Source organism: Paramormyrops kingsleyae, chromosome 3 (genome assembly GCF_048594095.1).
Source record: "Paramormyrops kingsleyae isolate MSU_618 chromosome 3, PKINGS_0.4, whole genome shotgun sequence".
Classification (NCBI taxonomy): Eukaryota; Metazoa; Chordata; class Actinopteri; order Osteoglossiformes; family Mormyridae; genus Paramormyrops; species Paramormyrops kingsleyae.
Genome location: NC_132799.1, coordinates 34516400 through 34530802, shown reverse-complemented (window position 1 = coordinate 34530802; position 14403 = coordinate 34516400). Strand labels below are relative to the sequence as shown.

Sequence of the window (14403 nt, the reverse complement as noted above, 5' to 3'; positions counted from 1 at the left end):
AGTTACGAGGCCTGATGGAAAATAATATTCTCAGGAATCCTCTCCTATAACCATTTTATCAGACCTCGTCAAGGGAAAGAGATGGGATGTACCAGAAAGATGTTCATATTACTGTAAGTCTCTTATACCAGGGACAGAGGCCTCGGGTAAGCTATGAATACAGCTATGTAATGATCCTTTGCTTTGAATTGAAGAGAATGAGCCTCCAGATTGACTTGCATCTCCAACTGATACCTTTCTAATGAATGTAAAATACCTAATTTATTTGAATTATAACTATGCTATAGACTTCACGGACATTTTTTTTTCAACATGGGGGTGGCATGTGTATCCCATAACAACTGGAGCCCTGTCTATAATATTAAAGAACAGAGATGGTCATTTCATCACAGAGCCGGAGAACCATCATTGTTAACACTTTACTTGAAGGGGCACAAAAAGTATAGTATTATGCTATTACTTGTGTATTAATTAACCACAAATTAAGTCTTACTTGCAAACTGATCTCATGTTCATTCGTCATTAATGAATCATGACAGATATTTTATCTCAAGTACCTATTATATTTGTTCATGATCTGTACTTCAGTAGTAACTGAGTTGCTACTATGTATTTGTGCTCCCTCAAGTAAAGCGTTACCCCTTCATTTTGAATGCATTTGTTTTGCTGGTTTGCCTGGTGTGTTTGTATCTACTGTATGACTGAATAAATCAATATAAAACATCACTGAACAGTTAATCTCGCTATATAAACATGTCACTCTAAAAAGGCATTTAAAGACCATGGAAAGATCTGCCTTCTTTGATGGCATCATTTTGAATATCAAAAGTTTCATGTTTCCTCTGTAGTTATGATGTCAGTCAGAAGATACTTTGCATTTTCAGCTCATGCCTCAGTGCTCTGGGAGGGTTTATATTCCAGGAGGTTTAACACTTCATGACTGACAGCTGACCTTCATCACAACAGACTCCAAACAAACATGACTTTGATCAGTCTCAGCATCTTGCTCTTCATCCTCAATCATGGTAAATAACTTGTGTATTTTGCAGCTTACTGCTTAAAGAGATGTGAATTTATAAATTTAGACACCTGGAGCTTCTCGGTGTGACAGTTTTGTTTAATTCAGTTGTAAATATTTTCTAATTTTGTATTCGTTTTCAGAATGCAGAGGACAAGTGACTGTGACTCAGACTCCAGAGCTGATATCAGCTTCCTCAGGACAGACAGTCACTATAAACTGTAAAATCAGCAGCTCTGTGTATACTGATAGTAATGGCCCCCGCATGGCCTGGTACCAGCAGAGACCTGGAGAAGCTCCTCAACTTTTGATCTATTTTGCAAGAACCCGTATCTCTGGGATTCCGTCTCGATTCAGTGGCAGCGGATCTAGTACTGACTTCACTCTGACCATCAGTGGAGTCCAGGCTGAAGATGCAGGAGATTATTACTGTCAGAGTGAACATAACATTGGTGGTAGCTGGCTGTTCACACAGTGATACAGAGCCGTACAAAAACCTCCCTCAGTCAGACTGCACAGAGACTGCACTGCTGCAGCTGGGTCTCACTGCAGGTGCTGAGGGGCAACGTCATGACTTGAGCCCCCCATAAAGCAGATTAGTCATAAATACATTTTATTTAATTTTAATAATAACCCCAAACTACTGTGACCTGACAGAGCTACAGCAGATCCACTTACACCCTGATACCGCTGGTGACAGGAAAGCGGAGACACAGAGACTCCGTGTGTAGCACTCTTACCTCACACCTGCAGGGTTGGGGATCACATCCTGTCTCATGTCTTTGTGGGGGGGGGGGGTTTGCTTGTTCCCCCCATATTGTGTGAATTTATTCTTCTTGTGTGCGCCCATTGATAGAGAAGCACCTACTAAATACTACAGCTTCAACATGGGTAAGGTGGCAATTTCATATTTTTAAACCCCTTTAAGGCTCTTGCATTTTAGATATCACATCCACTGTCATTGTCTATACAGCAAAAGTGAAATGATAGTAAATGAACAATTAAATAACTACATTAAACAATGAATTGTTTATATGTGAAACAATGATTATACTACAGTAAGCTAAGTGTAGTTATGTAAATCTAGCAATGTAGAATCCCTAATGTAGGGTTCCAGAAGCATTTTAACGTTGTTGTTCTACTTTGGTGTTTATCACAGTTGGGTGTTCACTTTTTATGCATGAGTATGGTCTAGTATACTGGTTCTTCGTGTATCATTTGAGTAGGACCTAGTTGCAACATTGTTTTATATTTTTAGTAGGACTGTTCCAAACCCCAGCACCACTCTTGATATATGCTTAGTGGATGGATGGGTATTTTTCATGTTCAAGGATTAAAAAGTTTTTTTTTTTAAATGTATAGATGTAGCTGTTTCGTGATACATTCTGTTCTGTTGTTCAGTGGGAAACCCCTTCCTCAGGTGGGAACATCAAGCAAGAAAATAGAAAAGAAAAGATTTTATTTTTTATTTTTAGAATCAAACCTTAGACAAGACCAAGACCCGAGCCTACTCCTCCATTCTGTCCATTTATGTTTAGATTTTACAACATAACAGAACACAGCATCCATTACATAAGCATACATGTTCATCACTGTCCTATATACAAATATCCATTCATATTTTGTAGCTGCTGATCCCGTGTAGGGTCACTCTGGCCTAGATCACATCCCAGGAAGCAGAGGGTATTATGGCAGGGCATGACAGAAGGATGAGATGAACCATGTTGTGGATCCAAACAAAAAGACCTTATTAAACTTCAAAAAAACTAAACTAACTAAACCAAAGGACCATGCTTGATCAAAACAAAACATGTAAATGACAAAACTAAGGCAGGGGGCAAAACAGGGACAACCATTACATACATAGCAGCAAACACAAGGCAACAACAGCTACAATACATTTATTTTAGGGCTAACGGGTTAACGCGGATTAATCCATCATCATGATTAATCTGATTAAAATTTTTAACGCAATTAACCCATCTGCAGCGCAGAATGATTCAAAATCACTGAAATGTCTCTGTCAACCCATTTCGGGTAGTTTTAGTGCGTTCCATTTCCCCTCGGAACTTGTATTCCGAGTCGGATTCCGGAGTTTTGAAGCCGGAAGTGACTACATGCGCTCCCGTTTCTCGGACATCCGAGAAATATCTCGGAGCAGCACAGAGGATCCCGAGTTCAGAATCCAAGATGGCTGTGCCCTTTATCAACAGAAGGGAAAGTTGTAGTTTTATCCTGTTTAAGCACTACTTCTCATTTGTGGCTCATTAAATCGGTCGCACACGCTATAACTTATCTGTGGATGTGTTGCTATGGAGTTTTATATGTAAAGCACCGTACGTAATGTGTTATCAACTGATATTGCTAACAATGGCAATTAACCGGGCTAGAATTGGACTTCATGATTAGTTGGATTATTTGTCGGATTTACGGTAGTTCGTGCTAATTGTAAGCGAACGAAGATAAAGACCATTTAAACTGAGGTACCCTAAATCCGACAAGTTGTCCGGCTAAGCAAAAAAATCTTGCTTTTTGATATGGGTCCATGGTATTGCACTTCTGTGGCGGATGGAATGCATCCGACTCATGTTCAAGATGTTCAATAAACATGTTAAGTGCATATATATTCCCTTTTTTCTTGAGTCTGTTTGCTCATGCAAAATTAAATGTGATTAATATAGATTAAAAATGAATGCTATTTCATCATGATTAATCAAAATTAATCCACAGGAACCCTGTGATTAATCTGATTAAAAATTTTAATCATTTGACAGCACTTATTTATTTATTTATTTGTTTGTTTGTTTGTTTGTTTGTTTCACACATGGTTCAACAGTATTTCATTTCGTACATACAAATCCTCTTTCCCATTAACATAACACTGCACCCACGGGTGAAAAGGAGCAGGAAGAAGAATAAATTCTTATTAGCACCTGCCCCTTATCTGAATCATAATTATTCTTACAATCGGGCGCCAACAACCCAAAAAGCACTGTAACATTTATCATTATGTAACATTACAAAACCTGACAACAAATCAGTATAATCAACAATATACAACAATACTAGATGGCAAAGAAAAATTGTTCCTTCCACATTTAGCCCAAATTTATGGAAGCCCATTTCCGCCAGTAAAAGAAAAAAAAAAATTAAATAGAAAGTCGAAATAACGAGATGTAAAGTCGTAATTACGAGATAAAAAAAAATCAAAATTACGAGATAGGAAGTCATAATTACGAGATAGAAAGTCATAATTACGAGATAAAAAGTCGAAATTATGAGATGCAAAGTCATAATTACGAGATAAAAAGCCGAAATTATGAGATTAAAAAAATCGAAATTATGAGATACAAAGTCATAATTACGAGATAAAAAGCCGAAATTATGAGATACAAAGTCATAATTACGAGATAGAAAGTCGAAATTATGAGATTCAAAGTCATAATTACGAGATAGAAAGTCAAAATTATGAGATACAAAGTCATAATTACGAGATAGAAAGTCATAATTACGAGATAGAAAGTCGAAATTACGAGATACAAAGTCATAATTACGAGATACAAAGTCATAATTACGAGATAGAAAGTCATAATTATGAGATAGAAAGTCGAAATTACGAGATACAAAGTCATAATTACGAGATAGAAAGTCGAAATTACGAGATACAGAGTCATAATTACGAGATAGAAAGTCATAATTACGAGATAGAAAGTCGAAATTACGAGATACAAAGTCATAATTACGAGATACAAAGTCATAATTACGAGATACGAAGTACGCATGCGCTCCAGTCCAGCTGAAGAGCTGTCTTCGCCTCATTGGCGTCAATCTCGTAATTATGACTTTCTATCTCGTAATTATGACTTTGTATCTCATAATTTCGACTTTTTATCTCGTAATTATGACTTCCTATCTCATAATTTCGATTTTTTTTATCTCGTAATTACGACTTTACATCTCGTTATTTCGACTTTATATTTCATTTTTTTTTCTTTTACTGGCGGAAATGGGCTTCCATACAAATTACATAGTAACAATCACACAATTACCAAGTGAGGGACAATGGCAAGGGCAGGCACAGTTCTACATGTATATTGAGGGACAGGTGTGGGCCAATTGCAATCAACCACAAACAAGAGACTATAGGGGCAATGAGGAACAGGTGAGGGTAATAATCAAATTCTAAGGGTACAAACATAAGGAAAAAGTAGAGCACAGGAACAGAACATACTACAGGACTAGATACAAGAATCAGGGATAAATAAGGTACAAAACAAGGGTCCGAACAGAGATACAAGAAAACATAACAAACAAGAAGCCCAACAAAACTGGGGCACAAGAATTTCAAGCAGGGTGAGGCTGCTCTAGTTTGTAGTAAACTCAGTAGTTTCTATGGATTTCATCCTGATACCTACTGGCAGTCAAGGTGCCATTGTCTAGCCTGTAGAGTAGGGTGGGGTGAAAAAATCAAAATTTCCAATAGCAATTTCCAATAGTGCGGAAAAGTTGTCACTGGACCTCGTTATTAAAAATGCAAAATATCTTTGAAATAGTTTAATATTTTCAGGTTCCACAACGCGATCGAAGTTTTCACCTTTGGATCAATCGTTCCATCTTCTAAGAGTCTGGGCAACTTCCCCTTCACCCCAAGTATGGGCAGCCTTGCTCTGCCAGCCCTGTTCTGCTCCCTGTAATAATATAGTTATTGGATAAGATAAACACTATTCTCGTAAATGTAATGTAACATGGCATCAACTTGTAAAATTAATATAGTCGAAAGGGAAAGGCATTTGAACACACGTTTACGCGGAGAGAAATGTTCATTAAGCAGGAATTTTTCTTAAATCAGATTTAAAAGTGGAGAGTAAAGAACAATCATGGAGAGACTGAGAAGGAGAATTACAGACTTTAGGGTCAATGGCACTGAATGACACGACACCAATGGTGAGAAGCCTGGTGCAAGAGACAAGGAGCAGGTTACAGCTAGATGACTGAAGAAAGCGAGAAGGAGAGTTAGGAGTCAGAACATTACTGAGGCACCAGGGTCAAGGTCATGTAGTGCTTTGAAGGCCAGTAGCAAAATTTTAAATTTGATACGGGACAGAACTGGTAACCAGTGTAACTGTGAGAGATTGGGGGTGATGTGAGCATAAGGCTTGTTATGTGAGGACTCTAGCAGCAGAATTCTGAATAATCTGAAGCTCTTGTAAAGAGGTGGCAGGAAGGCCAACGAGAAGGGAATTCCAATAGTCAATACAGGACATGATGAAAGCATGAACCAGACTGTGTGCATCATTACTAGATAGAAATGGCCAAAGGTGAGCAATATGAAGGTGATGAAATGCAATTTAGTGAGGGAATTATATGCGGATCAAAGTTCAGTGATTGGTCAAATATCCTCCTAAGTTTTTGATGACAGGAGCAGGTTTATCAGGCAAACTATAAATACAGACTGAGAAATCAAATGCTTCAGATAATGAGGACTTAGGACCTATGACTAAAACTTCAGTTTTATCAGAATTTAGTTTGAGAAAGTGATCATACATCCAAACTTGGCATCCCATTAGTGCTTTGGGAGGGGAATCAATGGGGGATTGCGAACTAACACATGACTGAATACCATCTGTGTAGCAGTGAAAACCTCCCCTAAAATATGCCTAACGACGCCCTTGACAGGACACACACTACGGACAAATTAGAGACACCAGTTTTCTTAACTGCATGTATTTTGATTGGGGTGGTGGATTACCATGAGAAAACCTACTGGAATACAGTGAGAACAAGAAAAGACACATAGGCAGGATTGGGAACTGAACCCACAATCGTTGAGACAGAAAACCTCAAGGCTGCTGGCTGAACCACTCAGGCACGTGATTCCGTTACAGCACAATGTTGTTTCTATGCAAATACTCCGTCTGGTTACAGTAGGTTCCTGTACATAGTTTCTCATTATGAAGACGATGCTGTGATCTTAATTGACATTTGTTAACCTGGTAATTCTCAAGCTTTGTGATTTCTGTTATCTGCGTGGATATTCACAACAAAAATAACTATCCCATGCGGACATTAATAGAATAGGCCAATTAATTGTCCTGTACATATAAGAAACGCAGCTGTAACGCTGGGAGGTTTTTGTACGGCGTGTCAATCAGATTCAGTCACTGTGGAGAACCTTCGGCGGCGGGACCAGACTGGATGTTGGCAGTAAGTATCCAGCTTTTAATATTCAGAATACAAGTAGAAACATTTATCACTCACACATTCATACATAATTATGCACTTAGGCAACTTTGTGTTAATATAGTAAATGCAATGATTTCTCTTTATCGTGAAGATCCAGGCTTCAATAAGCTATCTTTCCAGTGAATGTGACAATGTGTATAAAAGATTACCATCCATATTCCACCTGCTTTGATCAGGCTTTATTAGTAGATGTATAATAATTGCAATGTGTAAATTCAGATGCTGAACGTCATGTTACCTGTTCAGCATACTTAGTTTGTGTAACTGACAGAAAAAAATAAGTTGGAAGTAAGTGCTTCTTTCTGTTGTACAGTATTCTTTCAATATTGTTTTACATGATTCATATCAGTCATGCGTATTGTATTTATCGACTGAGTACAAGAAATAAGATGCTGCCTCAGACAACAAGATCACATCAACTTAAAGTGTCCAAGTGTGTCAATAGACGGTCATGAAGGTATGGAAACTAGAAAAATAGATCCTAAAATCTAATCAATGTAGTTAAAATAAAACCTGAATTTTAATAATCAGTCAAAACAAATATGCTTAAAGTTATATACCTCATGACCCCACACTGGACAGAGTATAGAAAATGAATGGACGTGCATTTCAAACATTCATCTCAAAAACTCATAGGAAAAGGAATTAAACTAACCGTGGATTCGGGAATGCTTGTAGCTGTGATACTGAACTATGGCCATATTAATTTTTGCAGATTTTATGGAAATGTCTGTTTTATTAAATACAGAAATAAAACAGTCATAGATTTAGCCCAGTGAAACTATCATGGTGCACTGTGTATATCTTGTTATATATTATTAACAAATATTTTATTGGACTCTGACCTAAAGTCTCTTTGGTGTCGCCTAGGTAACACAGCCCCCACCCTGACGGTCCTGCCCCCCTCCAGTGTGGAGGTGTCCAGCAAGAACACGGCCACCCTGATGTGTCTGGCCAACAAGGGCTTCCCCTCTGACTGGAAGCTGAGCTGGAAGGTGGACGGTAACAGCAAAGCCGCGGAGATGAGCCGCGGGCTCCTGGAGAAGGACGGCCTGTACAGCTGGAGCAGCAGCCTGAGCCTCACTGCGGACGAGTGGAAGAAGGCGGGCTCAGTGGTCTGTGTGGCCAATCAGGGCTCCCAGGCTCCTGTCACTCAAACGTTGAAGCGCGCCGACTGTTCAGAGTAGATGAGCTCAGCGTCACCTGTGATGAGCGGTTGATTACTGTGTTTTTACTGTGCTGTGCTACACGTTTCTGATTTACTAACTGATTACTTAGAGAAAATAATGTGCTTTGCTTGATCCATGAGTGATTATCATTTCTGATGATTGCTTAGTTTTTGTGTCTCCTTGTATTATCTTGTGTGTTTTTTTCCTGAATGCTGCAGAGATAAATAAAGATTTCATCCTGTCTGATAAATGGACTATCATCCTAACTGATTATTTTAACACACACACAGTGATGTCATCATGACACTGCTGTCAGGACATTAACCTGAATTTTTCAATAACTTAAATATTTAAAAAATCTGAATATAAAACCATTTCTCTTCTTGTGTCAAGAGTACAAAATTATCCCTGTTTATTATGTGGAAAGCAGCATAGATACATTGAGGTACTTTGAATTTGGGTATGAAAAGGTTCATACTGAGCAGTTCCTCTATACTGAGTTTATAAATCACATCATGGGCTCATTCTTCTTAAAATGGAGCAAACGCTGTTCTAATAAAACTCATTTAATTAATCGTCATTATATCAAATGGACAGAATAGTATCTCAAGAAATATATTTATGTCACAATATAACTAAAGTACATGAAACTGTTAACCCCATTGAATACCGTCAGTGATCATGTGAGACAATCTGCTGCTATGTGATACGGGCTGAGCCCCCACCTCACTCTAACCCCAGGGGGGCTGGGGGACATTTGCCTGCTCTATTCTGGGGGCAGCAGAACCATCCTGCTCAGTTTATGCAAATATGAGTTTCGCTCCAACGGCTGAGAGTTTAGTTTCAGGGTTTAAAACAGGCTGGACTGGGGCAGCTGTGAGGGGGAGGGACTGAACCCATTTCTGATCAGGGGACAGGAAGCTGAAATGTCAGCTACTCACTGGCTACATCAGTACTTTTTAAACTATACTACATGGACAATTATTTAGTATGAATGCATGAAATCAATTAACTTCATTCATCCATCCACCCATCCATCCATCCACCCACCAGACTTGACATCCTGCTTGTCCTATTCAGGGTCACAGGGTCCAGAGTCCATCCTGGGTGCGAAGCAGGTAAATACCCAGGATGGGGTTAATGATCCCCATTTTAGAATAATTTTTGGAAATATACATTAAATAAAACAAGTTCTGTAACTCTCTGAACAGTGTACAGTTTGGACAAAAACTCCATACATTATGATATATTTATGGTATTTAAAATATACTCATCTACCTTCATCTCAGTATAAAAATACTTCCTCCCAGGTAATAAAAGCCCACTATTCCTAATAATACCTTTAGTAAAGCACGAGTACAGGGGTATCAGCACCTTCCCATAACAATCCACAGTGCTGGGCATCGCCACCTGCCAACCCCAGCTGCCCACAGCCGATGGGTAATATACCCTTCCCTGCTGCCCACAGCCGATGGCTAATATACCCACCCAGCTGCCCACAGCCGATGGCTAATATACCCACCCAGCTGCCCACAGCCGATGGCTAATATACCCACCCAGCTGCCCACAGCCGATGGCTAATATACCCTTCCCTGCTGCCCACAGCCGATGGCTAATATACCCACCCAGCTGCCCACAGCCGATGGCTAATATACCCACCCAGCTGCCCACAGCCGATGGCTAATATACCCACCCAGCTGCCCACAGCCGATGGCTAATATACCCACCCAGCTCAGATTAAATGTTCGGCTGTGAGCAGAGGGAGGGAGAGAAGGAGAGGAATGGCTGGCTTTGCTTTCTCTCTCCAGCACAGGCCCCATTAGCACCCTGGGGATCCCTTCGGCTGTCCCACCCCTCCACCCCCCTCCCCACTTCTGTCCAGTCTCTTAACCCATCATATTTCATGTCTTAATCTCTGATCTCAAGTCGAAAATACCTAAGCTAGTGGCAGGCTATGTTCAGGATAATACTGTTTCCGGTACTCTGGTTTTATCCCGTATTTTAATATATTGAAAAGAATAATAATCTAATGCAAAACTATTAATACTCTGATATAATACTGCAGCGCTGGGGATTCCGTCTGGCAGCCTGCAGCTCCCAAGGGAAGCTCCTGGCCAGTGATACAGACACAATTACTTGTTAATAACATAGTAATCCAGTCTGAACTGTGGAGAACAGCAGCAGCGCAGGGAGCTGGGTGGTGATCTCAGCCTCCAGCCCCCAGACCAAGGCCTACCAGCCCCAGTGGGGCCCCGAAGGAGCACGAGGCTCTGCTGTGCAGGCCTTGGCGATCACTGGATGGTGCAGGGGAACTGCGAGGCTCTGCTGTGCAGGCCTTGGCGATCACTGGATGGTGCAGGGGAACTGCGAGGCTCTGCTGTGCAGGCCTTGGCGATCACTGGATGGTGCTGGGGAGCTGCGAGGCTCTGCTGTGCAGGCCTTGGCGATCACTGGATGGTGCAGGGGAGCTGCGAGGCTCTGCTGTGCAGGCCTTGGCGATCACTGGATGGTGCAGGGGAGCTGCGAGGCTCTGCTGTGCAGGCCTTGGCGATCACTGGATGGTGCAGGGGAGCTGCTGGAGGTGCTGGTGCCCTGAGCCTGTGCCCCGTTGTGCTGAGCCTGGTGCATGGAGTCGTACTGGCCTGGCTGTCGGCAGGACGCTAAGCTGTTTGGCCCCCAGTGTGACGTGTGCGCGGCTCGGAGGGGTCCTAGCCATGGCGAGTGTGGGGGTGGACATTCTGGGCCCCAGTTTCGCACCGAGGCTGGGAACTGCTACATACCAGTGGCCACAGATTACTTCACACAGTGGCCCCAGGCGTACGCAGCTCCCGACCAGAGCGCCCCCAGTACAGTGAGGCTCCTCGAGAAATTTTCCTGCCGCTTTGGGGCCCCAGAGCAGCTGCACGGTGACCAGAGGAGAAACTCTGAGGCATTTAGTGAGGATAGGTAAACCCCCTAGGAGGGGGGCAGTGCAGTGCTGGGGGTACCTATCGGGCAGTGTGGGGGCTTGCTGGACCAGTGCCAGGAGAGTAAGCAGTGCAAATCGCTCTGTGTATTTATCATGCACTGTGTTATTGGGCTGTACGTTAATGTCATGGGTACAGTTAATGTTAATCACTGTAAATAGAGGTGTGTGCGCCCACTGTGTGTAGTATGAGTGGTTGGGACGGTCAGCATGGGGGCAGTGTGTGTGTGTGTGTGTGTGTGTATTGTGTTGTAAGAGTGACTGGCTCACTAAAGCCATCTGATGTGTCCTCCTGCACTTTAACTCCACATCACCCATTAGTTTGCGATTCCTCTGTCTGGTAGCCACATTACATACTGTATATTCACAAAGAATATATTTGTGAGTTTTCTAAATTCTAAAAAGCTTTCTTAAAGAATATTTCTCTACCCGGAGCCGACAGAAATGGCATGCTATGTAGAATACATATTTTGTTCATCTATTTATTTGTTGCTTATATATCAAATCAAGTGAAGTAAAGCTTTATTGTCATCTCAGCCATGCAGGCCTACAGCACACAGGGAAACTAAATAACATTCCTCCTGATCTCAGTGCAACATTCATGACGGCAATGAGTCCCTCTAATGGCTGTAGCAGTTACATGGGAAAGCATTATCTCTGGGCTTGATGACTTGAGTGATTACAGCAGACACTCTGAATGCACACCGATGGTAACGTTCTGCTACAGTCCCTTTGTCTAAACACAGGCCTCAGATTTGTTGGGAAAACACAGCTCACCAATTTTACTTATAACTGTGTGACACATACAGTAACACCCAGCAATATGTCTATCAGATGTTACATATATTGCTCCTTTTATTTGCATAAACAATATTCTATTTTGGTGAAACAATTAATGTCCACTTAGGTACGCCTGCTTGCTATGCAAACAGCCTGCTCATCCAAACAGCGAACCATGTGGCCTGCAGCATAGGGGAGTTTGGTATGGGGGGGGGGGGCACAACTTAATACTGGGGGGATGAATGAAGCCACCAGCCGGGCTGGACCTGGACCAGTTGGGGCTCCAGGGGCCCTTTCCCGTCACTCAGGGCAGCTTAAGGGGGTCTGTGCTGCGATGGGCTGCCTCCCCATGTCGTGCTGCTCCCAGTCGCTGCACTACCACTCAGGCAGGCAGGGGGCGCCAGCGCCGCCGGGTCGGTCCAGGAAGGCATACCTCTCAGTTCCCGGAGATCTCCTCGGGCTCGCAGTGCTCCATCAGTGCTGGATTGCCAGGAGCTCTTCCACCCCCCTGCTGAGCTCCTCTGTTTCCATCCCCAACTCTGACCCAGTGTGGAGCGGGAGTCAGACATGGTCACAGAATAATCACACAGCCAGACTATAATCATATATGTCAGTCATACTCACAACACACACATAGAATAGAATAGAATAGAATAGAATAGCCTTTATTGTCATTGTACCAGGTACAACGAAATTGGATTGCCACTCCCTTGGTGCAAAATACAACACAATGATAATATTAATGTAGATATAAAAACGTACAATTTAAATACTATAGAATAATATTTACAAATGTAAACCTAAAAAATAGCAGCATTTATATAAATACAGTGTATGGTTTCAGTGCAAGAGAAGGATTAAAGATCCCATATATGCTTAATTATGTAACATAAGGGTGTCTATGTAATCGAGATGAACAAATTTCTTTATCTGAATTTGTGTTTATTTAATTCAGTTATAGCTCTGGGGAAGGAGCTCTTCCTGAATCTGTCTGTCCTGGTTTTATGTGACCTATATCGTCGGCCTGATGGTAACAGTTTAAACAACTGATTGCTGGGGTGAGAATCGTCCTTGATGATATTTGTAGCTCTGCTGAGGAAGCGAGAGTTGGCAATGTCCTCCAGTCTGGGCAGAGAACAGCCAGTAATCTTCTGGGCTGTGTTGATGATCCCTTGCAGTGCTTTCCTATCTGCAACTGAGCACCCTGCATACCATGATGTTATGCCGTACGCTAGGATGCTCTCAATGGTGGCTCTGTAAAAACTCACCAGCAGCCTCTCCTCCATGTTGTTCCTTCTGAGCACTCTCAGAAAGTGAAGGCGCTGCTGAGTCTTTTTTACCACCGCCGTGGTATTTGCAGTCCAGGAGAGATCATCAGAAATCAAGACCCCCAGAAACCTCATGGAGTGAACCCTCTCCACCAGGTTCCCGAGAATATAAATTGGGGCCTGTTCTTCTCTGCTTTTCCTGAAGTCTAAAACAAGTTCTTTAGTTTTTGTGGTGTTCAGTTGGAGGTTATTTACTGAACACCACTCCGTCAGTCGAATTACCTCATCTCTGTAGTTCGACTCATCACCCCTTGAGATGAGTCCAACCACGGTGGTGTCATCCGCAAACTTTATGATGGTGTTTGAGAGGTGAGTCGTTGAACAGTCCGATGTGTAGAGTGTGAACAAGAGGGGACTCAATACACATCCTTGTGGAGACCCGGTGCTAAGTGTGATGGTCCGTGACATATGGGGGCCAAGTCTAACAGACTGTGGTCTATCTGTCAGGAAGTCCTTAATCCAGAGACACATGGGAGTAGAAAGTCCCAGGTGTAACAATTTCTGAACCAGGATCTCTGGAATGATGTGATTAAATGCTGAGCTGAAGTCCAGGAAGAGCATTCTCACATAACTACCTTTATGCTCCAGATGACTCAGCGCAGTATGGAGCGCTATGGTGATAGCGTCCTCTGTCGATCTGTTTGCCCTATAGGCAAATTGATGGGGATCCAGCCTGGCAGGTAGACCAGCCCTGATATGATGACAAACCAGTCTCTCAAAGCACTTCATCACATACTGCCGACCATGCTGACCATCCTGACTACTGATACTACACATGGTGAGCACTCACACAATACTATTCACAATCATTAACATTAACACTACACGTGACATTTACTTACGGCACAATTACAACACAGTACATGATAAAAACACAGTTATTTACACTATTTACATTAT

General features: G+C 42.0%; 1 gene segment (V, D, J or C); it reads left to right on the top strand.

The window, feature by feature from the left end:
- The first annotated feature begins 952 nt into the window (after positions 1–952).
- Positions 953–8680, top strand: LOC140588273 (Ig kappa chain V-V region MOPC 21-like). The segment is given in 4 exon segments: positions 953–1025; positions 1162–1492; positions 7188–7222; positions 8132–8680. Coding segments are annotated over 4 exon segments (729 nt in total).
- The last annotated feature ends 5723 nt before the right edge of the window (positions 8681–14403 follow it).